The 21,289-nt window shown below is 61.5% G+C and overlaps 4 protein-coding genes across 11 annotated transcripts; 3 read left to right on the plus strand and 1 right to left on the minus strand.

Annotated features, from left to right (window-relative positions):
• The first annotated feature begins 884 nt into the window (after positions 1-884).
• Positions 885-9,311, plus strand: MAP2K7 (mitogen-activated protein kinase kinase 7). 2 transcript variants are annotated; one of them, XM_033134170.1, is made up of 12 exons: positions 885-1,082; positions 2,784-2,831; positions 5,906-6,047; positions 6,221-6,287; positions 6,391-6,504; positions 6,576-6,695; positions 6,806-6,913; positions 6,997-7,176; positions 7,278-7,358; positions 7,461-7,603; positions 8,173-8,218; positions 8,351-9,311. In XM_033134170.1, the coding sequence occupies exons 1-12, from the start codon at positions 959-961 to the stop codon at positions 8,483-8,485; spliced, it is 1,308 nt and encodes a 435-aa protein (XP_032990061.1). In that variant the 5' UTR covers positions 885-958; the 3' UTR covers positions 8,486-9,311. The 2 variants fall into 2 exon arrangements, with proteins under 2 accessions (XP_032990061.1, XP_032990062.1); XM_033134171.1 differs by lacking the exon at positions 2,784-2,831 and having other exon boundaries at positions 887-1,082; positions 8,351-8,619.
• Positions 9,300-15,643, plus strand: TGFBR3L (transforming growth factor beta receptor 3 like). 7 transcript variants are annotated; one of them, XM_033134178.1, is made up of 7 exons: positions 9,300-11,110; positions 12,022-12,161; positions 12,258-12,557; positions 13,196-13,316; positions 13,420-13,596; positions 13,804-13,872; positions 14,337-14,501. In XM_033134178.1, the coding sequence occupies exons 1-6, from the start codon at positions 11,041-11,043 to the stop codon at positions 13,869-13,871; spliced, it is 876 nt and encodes a 291-aa protein (XP_032990069.1). In that variant the 5' UTR covers positions 9,300-11,040; the 3' UTR covers position 13,872; positions 14,337-14,501. The 7 variants fall into 7 exon arrangements, with proteins under 7 accessions (XP_032990069.1, XP_032990070.1, XP_032990068.1 ...); XM_033134179.1 differs by having other exon boundaries at positions 12,025-12,161; XM_033134177.1 differs by lacking the exons at positions 9,300-11,110; positions 14,337-14,501 and adding an exon at positions 15,552-15,643 and having other exon boundaries at positions 11,127-12,161.
• Positions 15,640-18,132, plus strand: SNAPC2 (small nuclear RNA activating complex polypeptide 2). Its single transcript, XM_033134172.1, has 5 exons — positions 15,640-15,872; positions 16,474-16,593; positions 16,751-16,819; positions 17,116-17,386; positions 17,476-18,132. The coding sequence occupies exons 1-5, from the start codon at positions 15,690-15,692 to the stop codon at positions 17,805-17,807; spliced, it is 975 nt and encodes a 324-aa protein (XP_032990063.1). The 5' UTR covers positions 15,640-15,689; the 3' UTR covers positions 17,808-18,132.
• A 1,562-nt stretch (positions 18,133-19,694) lies between these two features.
• CTXN1 (cortexin 1) lies at positions 19,695-21,235 on the minus strand. Its single transcript, XM_033134722.1, has 2 exons — positions 21,015-21,235; positions 19,695-20,670 (listed from the first exon to the last, which is right to left on the minus strand). Exon 2 carries the CDS (start codon positions 20,648-20,650, stop codon positions 20,402-20,404), a length of 249 nt encoding a protein of 82 aa, XP_032990613.1. The 5' UTR covers positions 20,651-20,670; positions 21,015-21,235; the 3' UTR covers positions 19,695-20,401.
• Positions 21,236-21,289: the final 54 nt, after the last annotated feature.

Below are 21,289 nucleotides of genomic sequence, written 5' to 3' on the forward strand. Positions count from 1 at the left end.
AGGTATCTGCAGGATGCAATCTTCCGCCTGGCACCCAAGAGCAGAGGCAAGCTGCTCTCCATGGACCCAGGATTCCAGATGGGGACATTTCCCCAGCACCCTTCAGACCAAAGGAATATTTAGGCTACAGGGACACCAGGCAGAGCCGCCGAACCCCAGGGCCAGTCTTTTGCATTGTCCAGGAGCTGGGTTCACATTCTGGGGGCAGGGCAGACAGGGAAAGCCTGACACTGTCCCACGCCAGTCTGACCTGGAACTCTCCAGCACTGACGTTGGTCCCGGTCGCCGAGGTCAGAGGTCATGCCGGTGGACAGTAGCTCTAGACCTACCCCGCCTCTCTCACTTGTCCTTGGCTAACCCTGAGCTTGCTGAAATGGCAAGGGTGCCTAATTACGGTGAGGAGGCAACAATTAAGCATAACAGAGATCCTAATGGACCATGTCCCAGGCGAGAAAGGCAGTTCTGAGAGGGCGTGGGTGCCAAAAAAGGGCCAGTCAGGAAGAGCAAAAAGAAGGCTGAGGCGACCAACCTCCCCAAGTCCCCAAGCACGAGCCGCCGGGCATGCGCGTGCGCAGCAGACGCCACGCGCGAGACCTCCTCTCCTCTAAGCGTGCCCGCCTTTCCCCGCCCACCGCTCTCTGCAGAACGGTGATTGTAGTTTCCACACAGCGCCGTTCACCACTGAGTTCGGGAAACTCGCGCGTGCGCATCACGGCGGAGACGTTGCACGTTGCCAGCCACTAACTCTAGGTGGTGTCATCCCTCGGGCTGGGACGAGGGACGCACGCGCGGGGGTTCGCACGAGGGAAGGGCGGGTGCGCAACACGGGCATGCGCGGTGCGGGGCGAAACGGCGGCTCGGCGGGGTCATCCGGGCGCAGGCGCAGTGCGGTGTTTGTCTGCCGGGCTGACGGTCGGCCGGGCGGTGCGCGGCGGCGGCGGCGGCGGCGGCGGGGAAGATGGCGGCGTCCTCCCTGGAGCAGAAGCTGTCCCGCCTGGAAGCAAAGCTGAAGCAAGAGAACCGCGAGGCCCGGCGGAGGATCGACCTCAACCTGGATATCAGCCCCCAGCGGCCCAGGCCCAGTAAGCACGGCGGCATGGGGGAGGGGGCGGGTGGGGCGGGGCGCTCGCCGCGGGAAGCCCCGCCCCCGCCGCCAGGCCCCGCCCCCGCTTCCGGGACGCTCTTGCTTCTCCGGTCCGTTCCCCCCTCCCCGCTGTCGTCTCGCGGCGCGAGGGTCACGGCAACCCGGGGGGCGGGGTGCTGGCAAGCTCCCGGGCGGCTCTCACCCGGCCTGGGTGATTCCCCCTGACGGAGCCTGGGAACCTAGTTACCTGGCTCCAGGCGAGGACCCCACCTGATGACCCGCCCCCATCATCGTGATCCTCGGAGTCTCTGTCACCTATTGTGAGCCGTGCTCCCCCTACCCAATCCAATCGGCCGTGACCAAATCCACGTCCTCCGCAAGCACATACACATCCCTTTTGACCAGATGGTTCCGCTCCCGTTATCTCGGTGACTGTGTCAAGAGGCCCCTACCTACCCCCACTCCACGCCTGGGTCCTTGTCATCCGGGTTCAAGGGATGGTTCACTCACACTTGTCCGGGGGACACCTCAGGTCACTTGAGCACACGTAACCCCCCTTATCCCTCTGACCAAGACGATTCTCCCACTCCTTGTGACTGTGTCTGGTGATCCCTTCTCCGTCGTGGGCTCTTGTCTTTGAGCCCAGCAGCCCCCCTCCCGCACACATTCTACTCACATACATGTACCAGGTCCCCTTCACTCCCTGATCAGTTTCACTGCCACCATCTTGGTGAATGTGTCTGGCCCCTCAAAAACACACACTCAGCCCCCAACCTGGAGACTTTGTCGTTTGGGCTCAAGTGACTTCCTTTTCCCCACATACCCCTACCCACCCAGCCTGGGGACACCTGAGGCCCATATGGTGGTATCTAGCATCCCAGCACACATACGCCTCCCCTCTAATTCCACCATCTCAGCACCTACCTTCCTGTCATCTTGTCATCTGGAATCAAGAGCTGTCCCCCCTGGGATCACCATGACCACATGTAGGATCCTTGTTATGTCCCATAGAACCCAACTCCTCTCAGCTGGAGGGCATCAGATTTCCCGCTGCCCACAGACTTGAAGAACAGCACCCCCATGACACTTACGTAGCTCCTGTGGGGTCATCCTGACAGGAGGGGAAGACATCCCTGTATCTGGGTACTCCCCAACCACCCCCTACTCACCTGGCCTGACCTTCACAGCCTTTCCTCGCCCCCGCCGCCGTCTTGTGTGTAGGGTCCACTCCCCATCTCTCTTCTGACGTGGGTCAGTGTGGGTGCCTCACTGAGGGGTCTTTTGGGGGCCCAGAGAAAGCCCCAAGGCGGTAATGCTGGCGTTGGACACTCCCTGGGGTAGGAACCCAGCCAGGACTGGAGGGTTTCTACTAAGCTCCAGGATGGACAAGACAGCGCTGGGTACGGGGCGTCGGGTGCCTACAGGGGTGGCTGTCCCAGGTGCAGAGCAAGGCACGGCAAGACCCAAGGCGGGCAGGCCCCCGAGGAGCCCCCTGCAGGCATCTGTGTGTGTCAGCGTCAGCTCCATCCCCTCCTGCCGGTCCTCCCATCTGTCGGTTTCCACCCATCTCTGCAGTTTGGTGCCTCGTGCCTCCCCCCTCCTCCTCGTTATGATTTGATTTCTTTTCTTTTGGACAAATCGGTTGTTTCTGTTGTGATTTATCGTGGTGTTGTTTTTTTTCTTCCTTTTCCCCATCCAGTTATTGTGATCACTCTAAGCCCTGCTCCTGCCCCGTCCCAACGAGCAGGTACCAGCCTTTTTATCATCGCCGCTTGGACATCTGCACCGTTGACCTAACCGCTGCCCTAGCCGCAGAATGCCATCCCCCTCCCCCCGTGCTCTGTGTGTGTGAGCGCCCCTGCGTGCGTGCGCATCTCCTCACTCACTGTCCCTCTCACTCCCTCACTTTCTCTTTCCCTACGGTCAACATCAGGCCCACCTGGCCTCTTCCTGTGTCCTCTCTCCTCTCTGTCTCTTGGGTGCAGGTTTGGACCCCCTGGTGGAGGACCTGGGCTCCCTCATTGACTGGGAGTCTGTCACCTGTGAGGGGGTCATGCATGTGCGTGTGTGTGCGTGCGTGAGTGTGTAGAAGTAAGAGGGAGAGAAAGGGGGGCCAGCATGTTGGCTGTGCCTGTTTATCCATTTCAGTAATTCAGGGGACACGTCTTGGCCCCTGGGTGCTGTACCTGTTTTAGGCTCGGGATACAGCAGTGAACAGAACCGACCAAGTCCCGCTGTGCAGCTGATGCCCCACTAGGAGTTGAAGGGGTGAGAATAGTGAGCGCCTCCTGACTGGGGAGAACTGGAGAAGGCGACAAGTACTGGGGAAAGCAGAGGAGAGCAGGCTTGGGGGTTCTGTAGGGGGACTGTTGGGGGAAGCCTCTGGAGAAGGTGGGGTTTGAGCAGTGTCTTGTGGGAGGGGCGGGGAGCATGTGCACAGCCCTGCCAAGGCCTGAGTACAGGTGCCAGCGGGTCTGGCTGGAGTGGATGTATGTGGGGTGTGCCCATGCATTGGGTCGGTGGTGTGTGAGAGACCGGGCTGGGGTCTGTCTGGTCCTGTTGGTCCTTGTGTGTAAGTGGGATATTAGGCAGTTGAATGTGTGTAAGTGTGTGTGTGTGTGTGTGTGTGTGTGTGTGTAAGATGGTGTTGGGGGCTCCGTGGTCTATTATCTGCCCATCTGCATGTGTATGGGGGTTAGTGCCATGCCTGTGTGTGTGTGTGTGTGTGTGTGTGTGTGTGCGCACACCCCTGCTGACTGACAGCCTGGTACAGCTGTGGCTCCTGACAGCCCCCATGTCCTCTTGTTTTCTCTCATTCATTCATTCATTTATTCATTCATTCATCTCTCTCTCCCTCTCTTTCTCTCTCTCTCTCTCTCTCTCATTCATCTTCATGCTTTTCCTCTGACCGCCTGATCTACTATATGGCCCATTACCTCCTCAATGATCTCTCTGGGCCTTTGTGTATCTCCACCCTCCCCCACTTGCTCCCCTCAAATCCCCACCATGCTTCAGTTTGGGGGGCTGGCTGGAAACCTCTGTATCCCTGCAGCCCTTTCCCGGGCTCTGGGGCAGCTCTCAAGAGGCCCAGTGCCTGTACAAGGGAGGGGACCCCCAGGGCACCAAAGTGTGGAGAGGGTAGGGGTGTGGTTCCTTGCCCCAGAGAGCTGTTGCTGCAGGACAGAAGGGCTCAGATGCCCCCCCCCCCCGCCCAGGGAGAACCTGGTTGTATCTCAAGAGAGTCCAGGTTCAGGGGGAGTCCAAGGTGAGGTTGTTGAGCTAGAGAGAGAGGGCTTAGGACTGATTCTGGCCACAGCAGGGCAGAGGTGTAGAGATGTAACAAAGTTTGGGGTGGGAGGGGGCATGGAGGTGAGGGTGCTGGGTCCAACTGTGTCCCCAGGGTCCCCAGAGCTCTTCCTCTACTCTAGCAAGACTTGTACTCCTTCTAGACCTGTAGGCCAGGGTCATATACCTGCCCCCTCACTCAGGCTGGGGTCAGTAGCGCAAGGAAAGTGCCTGGCTGCCAGCAACTCAAGCATACCTGTTGGTCTACCCATCAGTCACTGGGCCCATGTTACCAGGTGCCTGCAAAACTGGGGGAGGAAAAGGTGGGTCTCAGCAAGACGTATGGAGAGAGAGAGGAGGAGCATCAGCTAGGCACAGGTGCTCTCCGTGGCAAGGTGAACCTGAGAGGGCGCTTCTAGCCAGTGCCTCCTCCAGCCAGGGACCCCCTTCTGGCGTGCCAGGGACTCTGGGTATGAGGGTTCAGTGGAGGATCATCTGTCTCCTCTGGAGGCCATACCGACCTCTGCTCCTCTACCCTGTTGCCAGGCCAGCCAAGGGAGGCTCCCAGTCCCTCAGGGAACCTGCTCCCCTGTCTGGGCTCCTCTCTGGCCTGTCTCTGCAGTGCCTTGTCTGAGCAGCTGGGCCCCAATCTTGGCCCCCGTCTGTCTGTCTCTCTCCTGCCCTCTCATCCCCTAACGCCGCCTGCCCGTCCTGGGGTGTTCGCTGCCTGCCTGCTGCCTGCCTGCCTGCCTGCAGCATGCCCAAGCCGTCCGCATGCAGGCTGCTGGAAAGAACCAATCCCCTGCCTGGCCCAGCACCTCCTCCAAATCCTGTCAGTCCTGGAGGGGCTGTGCCAGCCGGAACCCATCACCCACAGGACACAGGCCCAGCCTGGGATCCTGCCCCTGTCCCGGTTGGCCCCAGCTCTGCAGGTCGGGCTGGGAGGCTCACAGATGAGCCTGCTGGCCAGAGGGTGGCCTTCCCTGACCCTGGAACAGAACGTGGAGCAGCTAGAAGCCTGGGTCCCTTGCCCACTGTCTCCCCAGTGTGGTCCGCCTCACTCCTGTTGGGCAGCCAAGTTCAGTGTTGCCCACAGGACCAGAGGCCAGGCTGAGCCTCGCAGGCAGTCCTTACAGAGTCCTCAGCGTGGACACTGTGGCCCTGGGCCTGCGTCCTGGGCAGAGGTGGGGGAGGAAAGGAACCCAGCAGGGAGCTGCCTGGCTGGGATGTCATCAGCCTTTGGGTCTTGTTTCTGTCAGCATAGACTTGGGGACAAACCCTCAGCCTCTGGGGACCATCATTCCCAGCCATTCCCACTCCATCTCCTTCCAGGGCAGGAGGATGGGAGAGACACCCTGAGAGTGGTCCGGGGTTGGAGAGGGAGACTTCAGCTCCTCCCACCCACCAATTGGGCAGGGGGGTCTGTGCCAGCCTACCTGAGGGTGCCGGGAGGCAAAGACCAAAGTCCCCAGTCCCCGAAGGCGGGGGCTGCTGGGCGCTGACCCCCTCCCCGCCCCTGACTCTCATCCCCCCCAGCCCTGCAGCTCCCGCTGGCCAATGATGGCGGCAGCCGCTCACCGTCCTCCGAGAGCTCCCCGCAGCACCCCACGCCCCCTGCCCGGCCTCGCCACATGCTGGGGCTCCCATCCACCTTGTTCACACCCCGCAGCATGGAGAGGTGAGCTTTCGGAGTGGAGCCAGCTGGCCTGTGAGGGGGCAGTATGGGGAGCTGAGGGCCGACCCTAAGGAGAAGGTGGCGGAACCTGTGGGAACCCCTGTGTGTTAGGGGCTGGGGTGGCCTCGGGTTGGTCAGGACCCCCCTCCACCCACACCCTTTGCCTGTTCCCCCAGCATCGAAATTGACCAGAAGCTGCAGGAGATCATGAAGCAGACAGGCTACCTGACCATCGGGGGCCAGGTACTGCCCCCGCCTCCCGGGGAGGGGTAGGCGGGACATAGCAGGTCTAGGTCTATGGGGGGCCGTGGCCAGGCAGACCCCCATCTCTGGCTCTCCTCACCAGCGCTACCAGGCAGAGATCAATGACCTGGAGAACCTGGGGGAGATGGGCAGTGGCACCTGCGGCCAGGTGTGGAAGATGCGCTTCCGGAAGACAGGCCACGTCATCGCTGTGAAGGTGAGGCCCCGCCCTACCCGGGTGGCCCCGAGCCCCTCAGCTCGGACGCTGAGCCCCCCCCTCCCGTGCAGCAAATGCGGCGCTCGGGGAACAAGGACGAGAACAAACGGATCCTCATGGACCTGGACGTCGTGCTCAAGAGCCACGACTGCCCTTACATCGTGCAGTGCTTCGGAACCTTCATCACCAACGTGAGCCCCCCGCCCTCTGTGGCTTCCCCTGGCCCCTGTCCCGGGAATGGAGCCTGTCTGGCTTGGGCAGGAGGGGAGGCCGCCCCATGCTGCGCCTGCTGCCCCTGCAGACGGACGTCTTCATCGCCATGGAACTCATGGGCACGTGTGCCGAGAAGCTGAAGAAGCGGATGCAGGGCCCCATCCCTGAGCGGATCCTGGGCAAAATGACTGTGGCGGTAAGTGGCCAGGCGGGCTGGGCCAGGCGGGCGGCCCCCACGCTCCGCCCCCCACAGGGTGCGCTTCCCTTTCCTTGCCGCAGATCGTGAAAGCGCTCTACTACCTGAAGGAGAAGCACGGCGTGATCCACCGGGACGTCAAGCCCTCCAACATCCTGCTGGACGAGCGGGGCCAGATCAAGCTCTGTGACTTTGGCATCAGCGGCCGCCTTGTCGACTCCAAAGCTAAAACTCGGAGTGCGGGCTGCGCCGCCTACATGGCAGTAAGTGGGGGCCCCGCCAGCAGGTGGGCATGGAGGCCTGGGCAGCGCACCCACCCAGCCACGGGTTCATCCTCCCCCTCCCGCTGTCCCCACCCCTGCAGCCTGAGCGTATTGATCCCCCGGACCCCACCAAGCCAGACTATGACATCCGGGCGGACGTGTGGAGCCTGGGCATTTCCCTGGTGAGTTGGGGCGTTTTCTGAGGGCTGGGTGACCTGTTCTCAGGGTGTGGGAGGGCAGCGAGGAGGACAGGCTCCTGGCCACTCCAGCCCGTCTCTCCCTAGGTGGAGCTGGCGACAGGACAGTTTCCATACAAGAACTGCAAGACAGACTTCGAGGTCCTCACCAAGGTCCTGCAGGAAGAGCCCCCACTCCTGCCTGGTCACATGGACTTCTCGGGGGACTTTCAGTCCTTCGTCAAAGACTGGTGAGGAGTCCTTGCCCCGGCCCTCCACTCCAGGAGGCAGGCAGGTCAGGTGTGGCCCCCAGCTCAAAGCAGCCGGGGAGGTTCAGGCCGAATCGGGATGGAGAGGCCCCGCCCCCCCATGGGATCAGAAGGGCTCAGGGCCGGGGCTGCAGGTAGGAGCTGGAGCCAGAGCCCTGGGAGTCACGAGTTGGGTTTGGATCTGGCCTTGAGGGCATTTGGCCAGCTGGCCTGGGGCTTCGCCTCGGAAGGTTGTAAACCAGCAGAGGGGTCCCAGGGCAGGGGGCTCTGAGTGTCCTGCACCAACAAGCAGAATTGTGCAGACAGGAGTCTACGTTGGATTCTCCCTTGGGGGAGCCCCCGCCTCCCATGGGCACCTTACAACCCGGTTTAGGCCCCTTCCCAGGTGGGTGCAGGCCTCGGGTTGTCTGTGGTGTCCCAGCTGGCAGCACAGGGCCAGGAGGACACAGCAGCTCCTTCCTGCGGCTCTTGAAGACCCCTGGCTCAGCTGGTAGGTCAGCTGAGCCCACCTCCAGGCTCTCACTTCCCTTTCTTCCCTTCTCTTTCTCCAGCCTTACTAAAGATCACAGAAAGAGACCAAAGTACAATAAGCTACTTGTGAGTACCTGGGGCCCCTCCTGCCCTGCCCCAGCGTTGCTCCGTACCCCTGCCCATTCGGACACCCAGGGCCTGGGCGAGGCCAGCCAGGAAGCTGCCCTCGTCCTAAGCTTCCCCCCTTGGTCCCCACAGGAACACAGCTTCATCAAGCGCTATGAGACGCTGGAGGTGGACGTGGCGTCCTGGTTCAAGGATGTCATGGCAAAGACCGAGTCACCGCGGACTAGCGGAGTCCTGAGCCAGCATCACCTGCCTTTCTTCAGGTAGCCGCATGGCGGCGGCCATGCTCACCGGGGGGCCAGGGACATGGACACAGGCCCCCCTTCCCTACCTGGCCACCCAGCTGCCCATCAGGGGAGACCTGGGACCTGGACGGCCGCCAAGGGCTGAGGACAGCAAGTAGGGGACGCCAACCCACCCCTGACTTCCTGCCCAGCAGCCGTGGACAGATGGGCCCGCCAGACTCTAGCCCTTCCAGTCCTGGGGTCAGCCGTATGCGTCCCCCCCGACAGACACTGTGAACGGAAGACAGCAGGCCGCGAGCAGACTCGCTATTTATTCAGTCGTAACCTCTGGGCTGGGGTGGCCCCCCAGGGGCCAGGAGAGAGTCGCCTGTCCTGTACCTTCCCACACTTGCCCCATGCTGTCCCCTTCGCCTCCCTGGTGCACATGCTCCCTGTCTTCATTTCCCTCTGTCACCTCCCTCAGTGCCTCTGGTTTTCCCCATCTCCCTCCCTGCCTCTGCCTCTCTCCTGGCCCATACCTGGGCTCTGCCACCCCCGATGGGACCCCTGGGTCCACTTAGGTCTGTGGCGAGGGACGAGTCCCTCAGCTGGTGTCCTCGCCCCAGGAAGGCAGGCTGGGCATTGTGACTGCAGCAGACCCGGCTCTCTCTCTCTCTCTTTGATCTCAGGGGGTCCTTTTTGGAGTTTATTGTATTTTATTGTACTTGGGGGGATATTTGGGGGGTGGGGGGAGGAAGAAGAGCTTGTTCTCATGGGGTTTGTCGGTACCTTCAGAAACTTTTACCAAAGTCATGTTTAGCTGCTTGTGGTGGAGCCCCCAACCACCTGTGGGCACCGGGGGGCCGGGCCATCGGGGCCTGGGCCACTGTGCCTCCCTCAGCCTGGCCTGGGGAGACTAGTCCCAAAGGTGGGCACTGGGGGTGGGGGCTCCTCCCTCAGGGCTGGAGACTGGCCACAGCTTAGGGGTGGGGGCGGTGAGTTGATCTCGGGGTGTTGATCTCGGGGTGTGGAAGGAGCCCACAGGGCCGTGGCCACACCAGGTGGTCTTCAGGGAAGGTTTGTGTGGGGTGTGGTGGAAGGCAGCAATATGGGTGTGGCAGGGAGGAGGGATGGGGGCCACGGGGCCCAGGGAGTCAGAATCAAGGGTACAGAGAGTGGATGTGGGGGTTCGAGGAAGTGTGACAGGGACAGAGGTAAGGCAGGCCGAGGGCTGGGCATGTGAAGGCAGCCACGCCTTCACAGTGCCCGGAGTGCCCCTCAACTCCCCCAGAGCTGGCCAGTCCCCAGCCTCTCTAGAGGCTGGGCCACGGTGCCCCCTCCCCCCAGCCCTCTGCAGCAGCCAGAGCCGGAGGGGGTGTGTTTCCTTTTTGTTGGTGATGCATGCAAATCAAGTGGATAACTAAACAAAATAACAAAAAAAGAAAAAAAAACACAAAAACCAACCAACGCCAAAGGTGAGGAACCTCGCTGGACGTAGCTGGCGCAGTCTAGTCTTAGCATAAGCATCACTGTAACCTCTAGCCTATCGACTCTTGTTACTCTTACTAGTCACAAAAGGCCGCATGTTTAAAAAGTACTCCACTGTCTTCTCTCTGCTCCCTCAATCCCCGTCCCCGGGGTACGGCCACCTCTCTTGCCCCAGTCCCCTTTGTGAGGGGATGGGGGCAGGGTCGGGTGCCCACAGTCCTGACTCCACCCTCCCTTGTGGGTCCCAGCCCCAGGGGGCCTTGCCGGTAGCTAGAAGGTCATGTGGCTGGTCCCAGGGCCAGTAATGGCCCAAGGCCTGCTGCCCGAGTTTATTTTTATTTAACTTTGTTTTGTGAGTGTGTGTCTGCCTGCCCCCCTCCCCTTCAGTGTTAAGTGGGAGTTCTGGGGGAGCCTCTCCTCCCCCCTCCCTCTCCCATGTCCCCCCCTCCCCTCTGTCTCCAGTCACCAGCCATCCTCGACCAGGCAGAGGGCAGAGCAGGCAGGCAGGGGCCTGGGGTGGCCTGGCCCAGCCCATCAGCCCACAACCCCTTCTCAGACTGCCAGTATTGCCCCTTCCCTTTTTAAAATGAAACATCCTTGTTTGTAAATCCTTAGACGCTTGAAAATAAAACCCCTCCCTTTTCTTCCACTGAGTCTGTGGTGTGACCTGGGCCTTGGCAGGGTGTGGCTTGAGACTCTGGAAAAGGGCTGTAAGCTGTGTGACCTGGGGGAATAGAGGGATGGGGGAGCAGTGCCATCCTGGTAGATGAGGTCTCTGCATCGAGGGGAAACTGAGGCAGGGTTTGGGCTGGTAGGTGGTGTTTGTGGTGAGTTGCCCAATAGCAAGCAGGCAGTGTGAAGGGACACCTGCCATCCCCCACCCCACCCCCCCAATAGCTGTAGGTCTAGTGGAAGAGGAGCTCTTAATCCCCGGCAGGCCTTGGGCAAGGGCTCTGGTGTCGGCCCCTCAGTCTGCCACCCCCGCTCCCTGCCTCCTGAGGTGGTTGCCCAGCCAAGGACAGGGCCACCTGCCCACCTGCTGGTTCTGAGTGCTGCCTGGGCTGGTGCCTCTGCCCCCGGCCCCCGCACGCTCACTGTAGCCAGTCCAGTATGCTGGGTGCCACGTTCCTGTTGCTGGCCCTTCTCCCAAGGACCTCCACCTTGCCCAGCGGGCTCCCGGGTACGTAGGGGCTTGGGGGACTTGTATGCCATTGCTCTCCCATTCCTCTGCCTCCCTCTCTCAACCTGACCTCTCATCCACCCCGCCTGGTGGAATGGGTGGCTGGTGGGGTCTGCCCGTCCCCATTTCTAGGTTCTCTGGGATCCCCAACTTCTTCAAAGCTCCCAGCAGCCACTGTGAGGCCAGGGACTGTGGGAGGGGAACAGTGCGAATGCTTTTAAGGGGTGTGTGGGGGACCATCCTGAATGTTGGAGAGTCAAGGACTGCAACTGAGTGCTTCCAGAAGGCAGACACCAATGTGTCCATGTGCGCGCTTGTGCGTGTCATCACAAAAATTAGGAGACCCTCGTGGGCGCTTCCCCATTTGCTGTCACTGCCCTCAGCCTGGGAGTGAGGAACCTGGACAAATGGAAAAGCCTCAGAACCTGGTGGCTTAGCTGTGTCAGAAGGGCTGGGGGAGAGCACCCCCATTCCACTTTACCCCTTTGGTGACAGCACCTGCCTTCCCTTAGAAAAAGAAGGGTGGGACCAGCACCCCCTACCCGGCCCTAAGCTGGCCCTGCTGCAACCCCAGGACAGCCCTGGGCCCTCGCCCAGCCCTCCCCTCCCCCATCAGGTAACCCTCACCCACTTTCCCCACCTGGAATTCCCTCACTGCGGGGGAAGAAATCGAGGTTCAGGAAGGAGAACTCCTCTTCAGGCACACAGCTCTGTGCTGGGCTGTGATATCGCAGGGGTTTCCAGGGGGCACGTCATATCTGCTTATCTGCTGGCCCACTGGTGAGGAACGAGCGCGGAGCCGAGCATGAGTGAATCTTCCACCGCATCCATTTTCCAACGGACGTTGGATCATTTGCCGGAGGGCCCAGGGGACAGCGCGTCCTCCCTCTGTGCCACCCTTTCTCCCCCAGCAGCGCCCCCGTTCCCGGCGGCGCCTGGTTCCTGGCTGCGCCGACCACTTTTCAGTCTAGAGCTATCGGAGGTGGAGGACGCCTTCCCGCGCCGCGCCGGGCCGCTCGAGGTCCCGGCCGACAGCCGCGTGTTCGTGCAGGTGCGGACGCGGGGTGCGTTGGGGCCCGGGGCGGGCAGGTGGGAGCGGCGGATCCTGGCCACGGTACCATACCGCCCTCCCACCCCCCACGCCCAGGCGGCCCTGGCTCGTCCTTCCTCGCGCTGGGGCCTGGCTCTGCACCACTGCTCGGTGACACCGTCCTCACGCCCGGCACCGGGGCCCGTCCTGGCGCTGCTGCGTGGAGGCTGCCCTGTCGACTCCTCGGTTGCCTTCCCGCCACTGCCGCCGCGCCCCGGTGCCGCCCGCTTCAGCTTCCGCCTGCGCCCGATCTTCAACGCCTCTGTACAGTTTCTGCACTGCCAGCTGAGCCGCTGCCGCCACCTCCGGGGAGCCCGCCGGACTCCTATGCCTGTGACTCTGCGGCCGCCGTCGTCGGTGCGAGGACGCAGGGCCGGGAGTCTGGGCGCTGGGGCCCGTCGGGAGCTGGGCATCCTCCTGGCATCTGAGCGAGGAGCCTCTCGGTGTTTGGGGATCTGGGGGTCAGGGCGCTTTGGGGCCTTGGGCACGGGTCCCTCGGAGCTGGGGGTAGGCATTTGGTCTCTTTCAGGCTAGGGGCTGGGTGCAGGGAGCTTAAAGGGCCGGGAGAGTTCTGCGAAAGGGTTCCCCAGGGAACAGGTAGTAGGCACTGAATTCTCTCTTGGGCAAGGCTTTGGGATCCCCTTAGGCAGAACTCTGAGGTCCCTCCAGGGCTGAGCGGTTGGATGCAGAAGGCCACTATGGGGCCAAATCTCTGGGTACCTAATTTTGGGCTTCACAGAAGGTTAACTGCTCAGAGAGCGGGGTCGTGTGATCTTGAGAGGCTGAAATTTGGAGTCCTCTCGAGCTTGGCGTCCGGCTGCGTGTGTATCTTAGGGGCTGGGCTGAGGTACCCCCAAGGGGCTGGGTATTCAGCGCTCTAGTGGTGGGACTCCTGGTTGCAAAGAGTGCTGGACTCAGGTCTCTTGGGAGCCCCGGGACCAGCCCTCGGATCACGGGGCTCTCACGTCCCGGTCTCTTCCCTCTCCTCCCCCCAGTGTCTGCCTCAGGATGAGGCATGCACTGACGCCGGCAGCGGGGAGAGTCTGGGTGCCGATACCCCCTACCTACAAACGCTGACGCAGCCCATCTTGGTGACGGTGCCGCGGCCCTCCCCCAGTGAGAGCTCGGTTCTCCCCTGCCGGGGTCCCTGGGGTTGGGGAACGGGCGTGGGGAGGACCTCTGGGACCTGGGCCTAGTCTCAGGGTTGTACTCCTCACAGGGCCACCCAAGGGCGTCCCCGGCAGAGCCCTACGCCCCGAGCCTCCTGCGCCTCCGGCACCTCTTGCACCGGCTCAGGCAGCCCTGGAGCCCGCGCCAGTGGTGGCGCTGGTGGTGGCTGCCTTCGTGCTAGGCGCCGCGCTGGCTGCCGGTCTCGGCCTCTTGTGCGCGCACTCAGGTATCTACCTCGGCCCACCAGGATCTCCGCCAGGCCCGGCCTATTTCCGCGCATGGGGATCCCAGGGTCGCTGCGATCCCAGCCAGCGGGACCGGACCATCCCTAGACATGCCTCCGCTAGGCCCGCAGCAGCCCCCAGGGGGCGCCCCTGCCCCAGGCCAGCATGCAGCAACCCCTACTGCTCCACAGCCTACCTCTCCCTTCCAGCGCCTCCACCTCCCGGCCCGCCCGCAAGAAACTCGCCTAGCGGCCCTCAGCCCCAAAGGCCCCAGTGAGGTAGGTAAGTGTGTGTGTGTGTGTGTGTGTGTGTGTGTGTGTGTGTGTGTGTAGGTGTAAAGTGTGGCCGATAGCTGGAGGAGGAATGTGATGATGAGGACTCTTCATAGAGCTTTCTTTGTGCCAAGCAGCGTCCTAAATGTTCTCCATATATTAATTTAATCCTTGTAAGAACCTTCAGGTAGATACTATTATAATCCCCATTTTAGAGATGATAAAATGAGGCAATCTCTGAATATATCAGAGGTCACATTTGGTGGAGCTGGGATTGGAACTCAGACAGTGGGTCAGTCGTGGTGGACTGTAGGCTCTGTGTTGGACCAGCACTAGGCGAGAGTTCAGGGACAGACCTAATGTCCTCACCTCCATGCACATCTGATGGGCGGGGCCAATGATTAGCTGGGAAGGAGGTATCCTGCGTAGAGTCCTGGGTCACTAGCGAAACCTGGGTCGCACCCTTCTAGGGATGGCGCCCCCCCCCCCCAGCAGGGTCCGGCAAGACTCACCAGCCAAGGCATCAGACAAGGCTCGAGGACCAGCTGCTGTGACCTCGGACCCTATGGGACCATGATCCCTGTACCCCACCCTCCTAGTTCTTCCTCCCACCTGGGCTTAAAATAAACATCTGGTCTGACCTACTGAGTTCTGAAGTCTTTGTGTGCACAGACCTTGTGGAGTGGGTGGGGTGGGTCAGAAAGCGGAGGCCTGGGACCAGGACTGGATGGATTCTGGGCTGGAAGAGGTCCAGACTGGAGAGGTGGGGCAGAGGGGCAGGGTTCATAGCCCAAATACAGATAGAGTGCCAAAAAACACATATACACATTTTAAGACAGGAAAAAACTATTAAAATTGTAATACTCAATATATACCAGTAACAGAAGATGAATACAAGTCACGTTTGACTTCTGCAATTACGAGAAGTGCTCCAAGTGGTTACCGTCAGCGTCTAGACACTTCTGATTACAGTGAACTACTGCTTCAGCAACGTCGGCCAAAATGTCCCCTTATATACATTTTTTTTGGCATCCCCAGTATATACACTGATGTGCAGATAAGGGCCAGGGGAGACCCAAGGGCGTTCTATCCCAAATAGAAAGGGGCACCAGACCCCACCAGTTTAAGTCTGAAACCCTGCTACCTTCCTCCACCCTTTCACCAGGCCACCTGTCTCCTGTGAGCCTCTCAAATCTAGGCCGTATCCTCTCTCCACTCCCATCGCTTGGACCCTACCCTCGCTAGGGTCTCGACCTCCAGCCTCTGTCCAGTCTCCACTCCGCCTAGTCTAGAGCTCCTTAAATCCCTCCCTGCCTGAGCTCCTCCCTCCCGAGCATAGACAAAAGCAGGACTCTAGCTCCATTTTACAGATGAGAACACTGAGGCTGGGTACAGTTAAATCACTTGCTCAAGGTCCCCAGGGCTGGGCGACTCCACAGCCCAGGCTCTTGGCTGCGACTGGACAGCTCCATCCAGGACCCACCCCTCTTGGAGAAGCAAAGCACACAAAACTTAGTCCAGGAATGGAGGGAGAGCACGAGATCTAAGGTTTGGGCTCCAGTTTACGAATGAGATAAAATGCGGCTGGGGAGATAAAATGAGATAAAATGAGATAAAATGCGAATGAGATAAAATGCAACCCCGCGGCAGTTAGTTTGCCAGCCTCCGCACTATTTCCCACCCAGGCAGCTCCCTCTACCCAGCACACGCGAGGCCGCGCCCCCATCTGCTTCCGCCTCCGCGCAGTACTTTTGGCCCCAGCGGCCTCCGTAACCCCGCCCCCCAGAAAGCGGCCCTGGAGCGCGGACTCCGCCCTCACCGGCATGAAGCCCCCACAGCGGCGGCGAGCGGCCCCGGCGCGCTATCTGGGCGAGGTGATAGGCTCCGCGGCCTGGAGCGCTCGCGAGAAGCGGCAGCTGCTCCGACTACTGCAGGCGCGGCGGGGCCAGCCGGAGCCGGACGCCGCCGATCTGGCCAGGGAGCTGCCGGGCCGGAGCGAGGCCGAGGTCAGGGGTGTCCCGCGAAGAGAGCGAGGCTAGAGGCGGAGCTAGGATGTGTCCGGGGCGGGAGCCGGGAGTAAGATGGGTTGGCGGGGCTTGGGCGGGTAGAGCGCGAACTTGGGAGCAGGGCGACCTTAGCAGGGAGGCTGGGCGTGGGTGGAGCACGCGTGAGGCCGAGGGGCGGGGAGAGGTGGAGGTAGTGCTGCGGCGGCTGAGGGGCGGGGCGAAGGCAAAATTTAGGGGCGGGGCGAACTCCGAGTAGGACGAACTGAGGTCCCCGACGGGGCGGACCGGGCGGGTGGCTCAGCGGGACAGTGCGGGAATGAGGTTGGAAAGTCAGGAAATGGGGCGGAGTGGTTGTAGCGGGGCGGTGAACAGGATAGTACTTAGCATGTGGGCGGGCCTTGCCTGCGGTCAGGAGCCAGACGGGCCTGGACCTTAAATATTTATTAGGTAACTCGTCACACGTGGGCCTTGGCCCCAAACCCCGGGCAGATTCGCTATGACCCTTAAGACCAAGCTAGCGGGAGGCAGTGGTCTTTGACTTCTGTCTCCCAGCGCTGGTCTTGTAGAAGGCCCATGCAGCCTCCTCCTCTCTCCTCCCCAGATTCGGGATTTCCTCCGGCAACTCAAGGGTCGCGTGGTACGGGAGGCCATTCAGAGGGTGCACCCAGGTGGCTCAAAGGGTGCACGGTGCCGGGAAACACAGACCCCAGCCCCTATCGAGGTGAGGCGAGCAAGGCTCCCCAGAGCCAGCCCCTGGAAGATAGGGTGGGAGTAGGGGGGATAACCTGGTCAGGGGATCCCCAGGAGGGGCAGGGCTTGGGGGACTCCTGAGGGTTGCTCCCTAGGCTGACCATGTACTTTCTGGTTTCCCCACCCAGGTATGGATGGATCTGGCAGAGAAGATAACAGGCCCGCTGGAGGAAGCCCTGATTGTGGCTTTCTCACAGGTACAGCCATCCTCTAGGCAGGACAGGGGTGTCCCTGGGGACAGGTTCATACATATGAGTCTAAATAAGGTGGACCTGGGTCCTGGGCCCTTTCTCTGGTCAGCTCTGTGACTCTGGCCAGTCACCAGACACCCTGAGCTTCTGTATCCCCGCCTCTGAGGCCGTCCCCTATATGTGACGCCTTTCTCGGGGTGGCAGGAAGGCTTTGGTGAACAGGCCCAGCCTGGTGTGCAGGGCAGGGGAGTAGCCAATGGGAAGACTTTCACCTTTCCCTGGCTGATCTCTCTGCCTGCCAGGTGCTCACCATTGCAGCCACAGAGCCCATCAGCCTCTTGCACTCCAAGCCCCCCAGGCCCACGCAGGCACGTGGAAAACTACTGCTTCTCAGTGCCCCTGGAGGGCAGGAGGACCAGAGCCCTGAGGCTCGTGGCCCTACCCCTGAGGCACCTTCTGAATCCCTGGCTGGCCCCTCTCCCGAGGGAGATCTCCAAGTGGACTTTGAGAAGATCTACAAGTACCTGTCGTCCATCTCCCGCAGCTGCCATGGCCCTGAGCTTTCCGCAGCAGGTGAGAAGAATGGGGAGGGCTGTGGGGATAGAGTCCCAGGCGGCAAACCCTGGCCTCCCCTTACCCTTCCTCTCTCTGTCCATCACCAGAGTCAGCTGTGGTCCTTGACCTGCTCATGGCACTTCCTGAGGAGCTGCCTCACCTGCCCTGTACAGCCCTGGCTGAGCATATGCTGGACACATACCAACGCCTGACAGCCCCCCAGTCTGACCCCAGCGGTGGGAACCTGGGGCCGGGGGCTGAGGATTGTGAGACTGGCTCTGGGGGGCAAGAGGATGCCGACCAGGCCACCCCCCAGGCCCCTGAGAATGCTGGGCCCGGTGAACCAAAATCCGCCTGGCAAGCAGCTGGGGTCTGCCCCCTGAACCCATTCCTGGTGCCTCTGGAGCTTCTGGGCCGGGTGGCCACCCCTGAAAAGTGAGGGGCCTGGCAGGCAGAGAACACGCCAGATATCCAGGAGCCCCTGGCCTTTAGTACTGCTTGGGCTGGCACTGGGCTGGCATGAGGATCCGATCATGGTAAAAGGTCCCTGGCTCTGTGCGCAGTACCAGGTGGCCTTTAAGAAGCTCCACACAGCAGGGGTCGGAGAAATGGAGGCCCTGTTGTATAGGGGTTCAGCCACGAACTGAGGTGGGGGCAGCTAGGAGCCTGGGCCAAAACCACCTTCAAACACTCCCTCACTGTCGCCTCGTCCCTTCCTGCTTACTGTACCCTGTAACTGTGAATAAAGTTGTCAGTTTGCCTCGCTTTCTTTCCTGTGGTTTAAAGGTGGGAATGGGAGTCTAACGTGCAGAGGAAGACATCAGAGGAAGGAGAGGCAGAGCTTGGGGTCCTGGGGACCAAAGGGGGCATGTGAGGAAGGGGGGTGTGGTCACCAAAGGCTGCCGCTGCCAGGTCCAGTCCAAAGCCACCTGGAGTGACCTTGGTTTGGCCATGAGGGGACCCTTGGTGATTGTGTGGACGGTTAAGGCAGGCCTGAGCCTGACAGGTGTCAGGGAAAGGTTTTCTGAGCGTGTTGACCTTACGTCACACAGATGGAGGGGTGACACTAGCAGAGAGAGGGTGTGTTAGGGGAACAAATTCTGGTACTTAATGGGACTGCGCCATCTTAGAAAGCAAGCTGACTGCCCAGGGGGTGGGCCCGTACACCTGAAAGGAATGTTCTTGCATAGACAAGTGGGCCCGTTGCCATTTGTCTGTATATATCACGCCTCCATCCCTTCTGGTGTGATTTACCATCTTGCTGCTACTTGTGTCTGTAAGTTCCCTTAGTAAATTCTTGGTGTCATTCTGGATTTCCAACATAGAAGCCAGGTGGGAGGAACCAGGCCCAAGGCTGGGGGGACCCAAGGGTTAGGGGTGGGCTGCCCCATGTGGCAGGAGGTTAGAGAAAAGTTCCCTGAGGGAGCTTTGAGGAAGCGACCAGAGAGGAGGAGGAGCAGAACTGGGTAGAGGAGGCAACTGGAGTCTCGGCTGCTGTCAAAGGCCCCAAATTCCTGGAGATGCTGTTGGGTCTCCCTGCAAAGGGTCCCCCCTCCACCAGCCTCCCAGGGTGTGGGTTCAGGGGCAGGTTGGGGAGGGCGGGTTAGGGTGGGAACCCACAGCTTGGCCTTCCCCCGGGCCTGACTAGCCCTCCCAGAGCCGGTAAATTTTCCATTCGAGCTTGTGCATTCACTCAGCCTTCCTTTTATAGAAACACTCGCTTCTCCCCACACACATTGCATACAGCTCCCCCAGGGCACACGTCTCCAGGGCGGGCTGTGGAGCGGAGCCAGCCCACTCCATCATCACAGCCCCTCAGGCACCAGACCTACGGGTTCCCAAGTGCACGTGGTGTTGGTGGGCAGGAGAGCCCAGGCTCAAAGGGGCTTGGGACTGCAGGTGTGGTCGTGACACCAGGAGGCTATGCCAGTTCTTGGAGACCACCTCCAGGGCTGGCTGGGGGTGCCCTATCCCAACTCTGGCTAAGTCCATTCTATGCTCCCTAGAGTCTTCCTCAGGTCAAGGGAAAACAGGGGTCCTGGCTGTGCCTAGAGCTAGGGGATCGAAACTAACACACCAGTATCCCCAAAGTGTGGGTCTGGGTGTCTTTGCAGCACTGGGCAGCTGTTAAGAGGCTGTATAAGTTAGACTTGGGTTCAAATTCCAGCTGGGCTAGAATCCAGCCACGTGGTGTGGGCAAGTCACTCAAGGTACCTGGACCTCAGTCCCCTTGCCTGTAGAATGGGGAGGCTAACAAGACTCCGTCTGGGTCCTGAAGGGTGAACGGGCTATGTGCAGGAGGCGCTAACTCAGCACGCTACTTGGCTCAAGCGCTCAATAATAGCTTTTATTATCACCATTAGCTCAGAGGCAGGGAGGAGTGAGAAGGCATGAGGAAAGCAGGGGGAGGGCAGAGTTCCTGGGGGGTTGGCAGGAGGGCCAGTGAAGGGCGGAGATGGTGACTAAGGGAGGGGAGTGCTGAGCTGGACTGGGGCCTGGGCTGGGGGTGGGAGTGAGCCTGTGTGCTTTCCCCCAACGGAAGGCACCATGCATCCTGGACACAGCAGCCATTGCAGCTCTTCAGGCTCGGTCTCCCGGGCAGACTGCACTGGGCATACTGATATGTAGCGTTCACGTCCACCCTGTGGGTCCAGGAGGGAGCCCAAGGAGGGGCTCAACACTTACAGGGGAATGGAGGGGGAGTGGGGATGGCCAGACGACAGGGGGAGACATTGGGGTCCCCGCATTCTGGAATGGATACAACACTCATGCTGGCTGCAGGACAATAGCAGAGCCACCCACAGGCTGGGTGGTCGGTGAGTTATGGGGCTAGGACAGGGATAAAGGCACGAAGTGGGCCTCGGGCCTGCCGGGGAGGATGAGAGGGGTCTGGGCAGGGAGCGGATGGACTTCTCACTCCCTCCCCGTCGGGCTGGGCTCTGGAGCGAGATCCTGAGCGCAGTCCCGGCCGGCGGCACCCCTGTCGGGTGTGCCCCCCGTAAAAGCGACGCGGCCGCCGGGGGTTGTCGCGGCTCAGACCAGCGCGTAGTCGAACTGGCCGCGCTCGAGCGCCTCCTTGTGGTCGGTCCAGGACGAGGCGGGCATGCGGCTGTAGGGGTCGAGCAGGATGCGTACGCAGCGTACCATCAGCAGCACCAGCACCACGAGCAGGCAGAGTACGAAGGCGAACACCGTGCGCTGCTCGGCGTCCAACCCCGCGCCTGCCGGGGGCCCAGTCGACGGCGGCAGAGGCTCGGGGGACAGCGTCCACGTCGCGCTCATGGCTCACATCGCCGCGCGCCCTGCGGACGAGGGGCCGGTCCGGGACGCGGGGATGAGGCTCTTCCTTCCCACGTCGCCCTCCGACCTTCCCTGTCCCCCGTCCCCCGTCTCCCGTCTCCAATCTCCGGGCAACGCCCATGCCCGGCCCGTAGACACGCCGCCAGTGCCACACGGGGACCCAACTCTGCGCAGGTGGGGACAGTAAGAGCAGAGAGAGGAAGACCCAACCCGGCCGGCCCGCGCACAACAGGTGCGACCGCGCGGCCCGGGGGTGCGGCGGGGACCCGGCCTCGCTCCCGCCTGCTCCCTTTGTTCTCTACGTCCCGGGGACCCCCTCCCCCACCACCCCCGCCGTGTCCCTCACCCTGGCCTCGACCGCGACGGGGACCGAGCGCCCGGCGGCCGCGCTCTCCTCCGGGACCCGCGCCGGCTCCGCTATCGGCCTCTACTCGGCGGTGGTGGCAGCAGCAGCGGCGGCGGCGGCCCCGCCTCAGCCCACCCTACCCGCCCCTGGAGCAGCAGAGACCGAGGCGGGCAAGGCGCGAGAGAGCCGGGCCGCCGCGGCTGTTCCCATGGCGACAGGGGCGGGGCCGCGGTGGGGGGCGGAGGCTGCGTAGGGAGCGGCGCGCGGCAGCGACC

This window comes from Rhinolophus ferrumequinum, chromosome 18 (assembly GCF_004115265.2).
Source record: "Rhinolophus ferrumequinum isolate MPI-CBG mRhiFer1 chromosome 18, mRhiFer1_v1.p, whole genome shotgun sequence".
Taxonomy (NCBI): Eukaryota; Metazoa; Chordata; class Mammalia; order Chiroptera; family Rhinolophidae; genus Rhinolophus; species Rhinolophus ferrumequinum.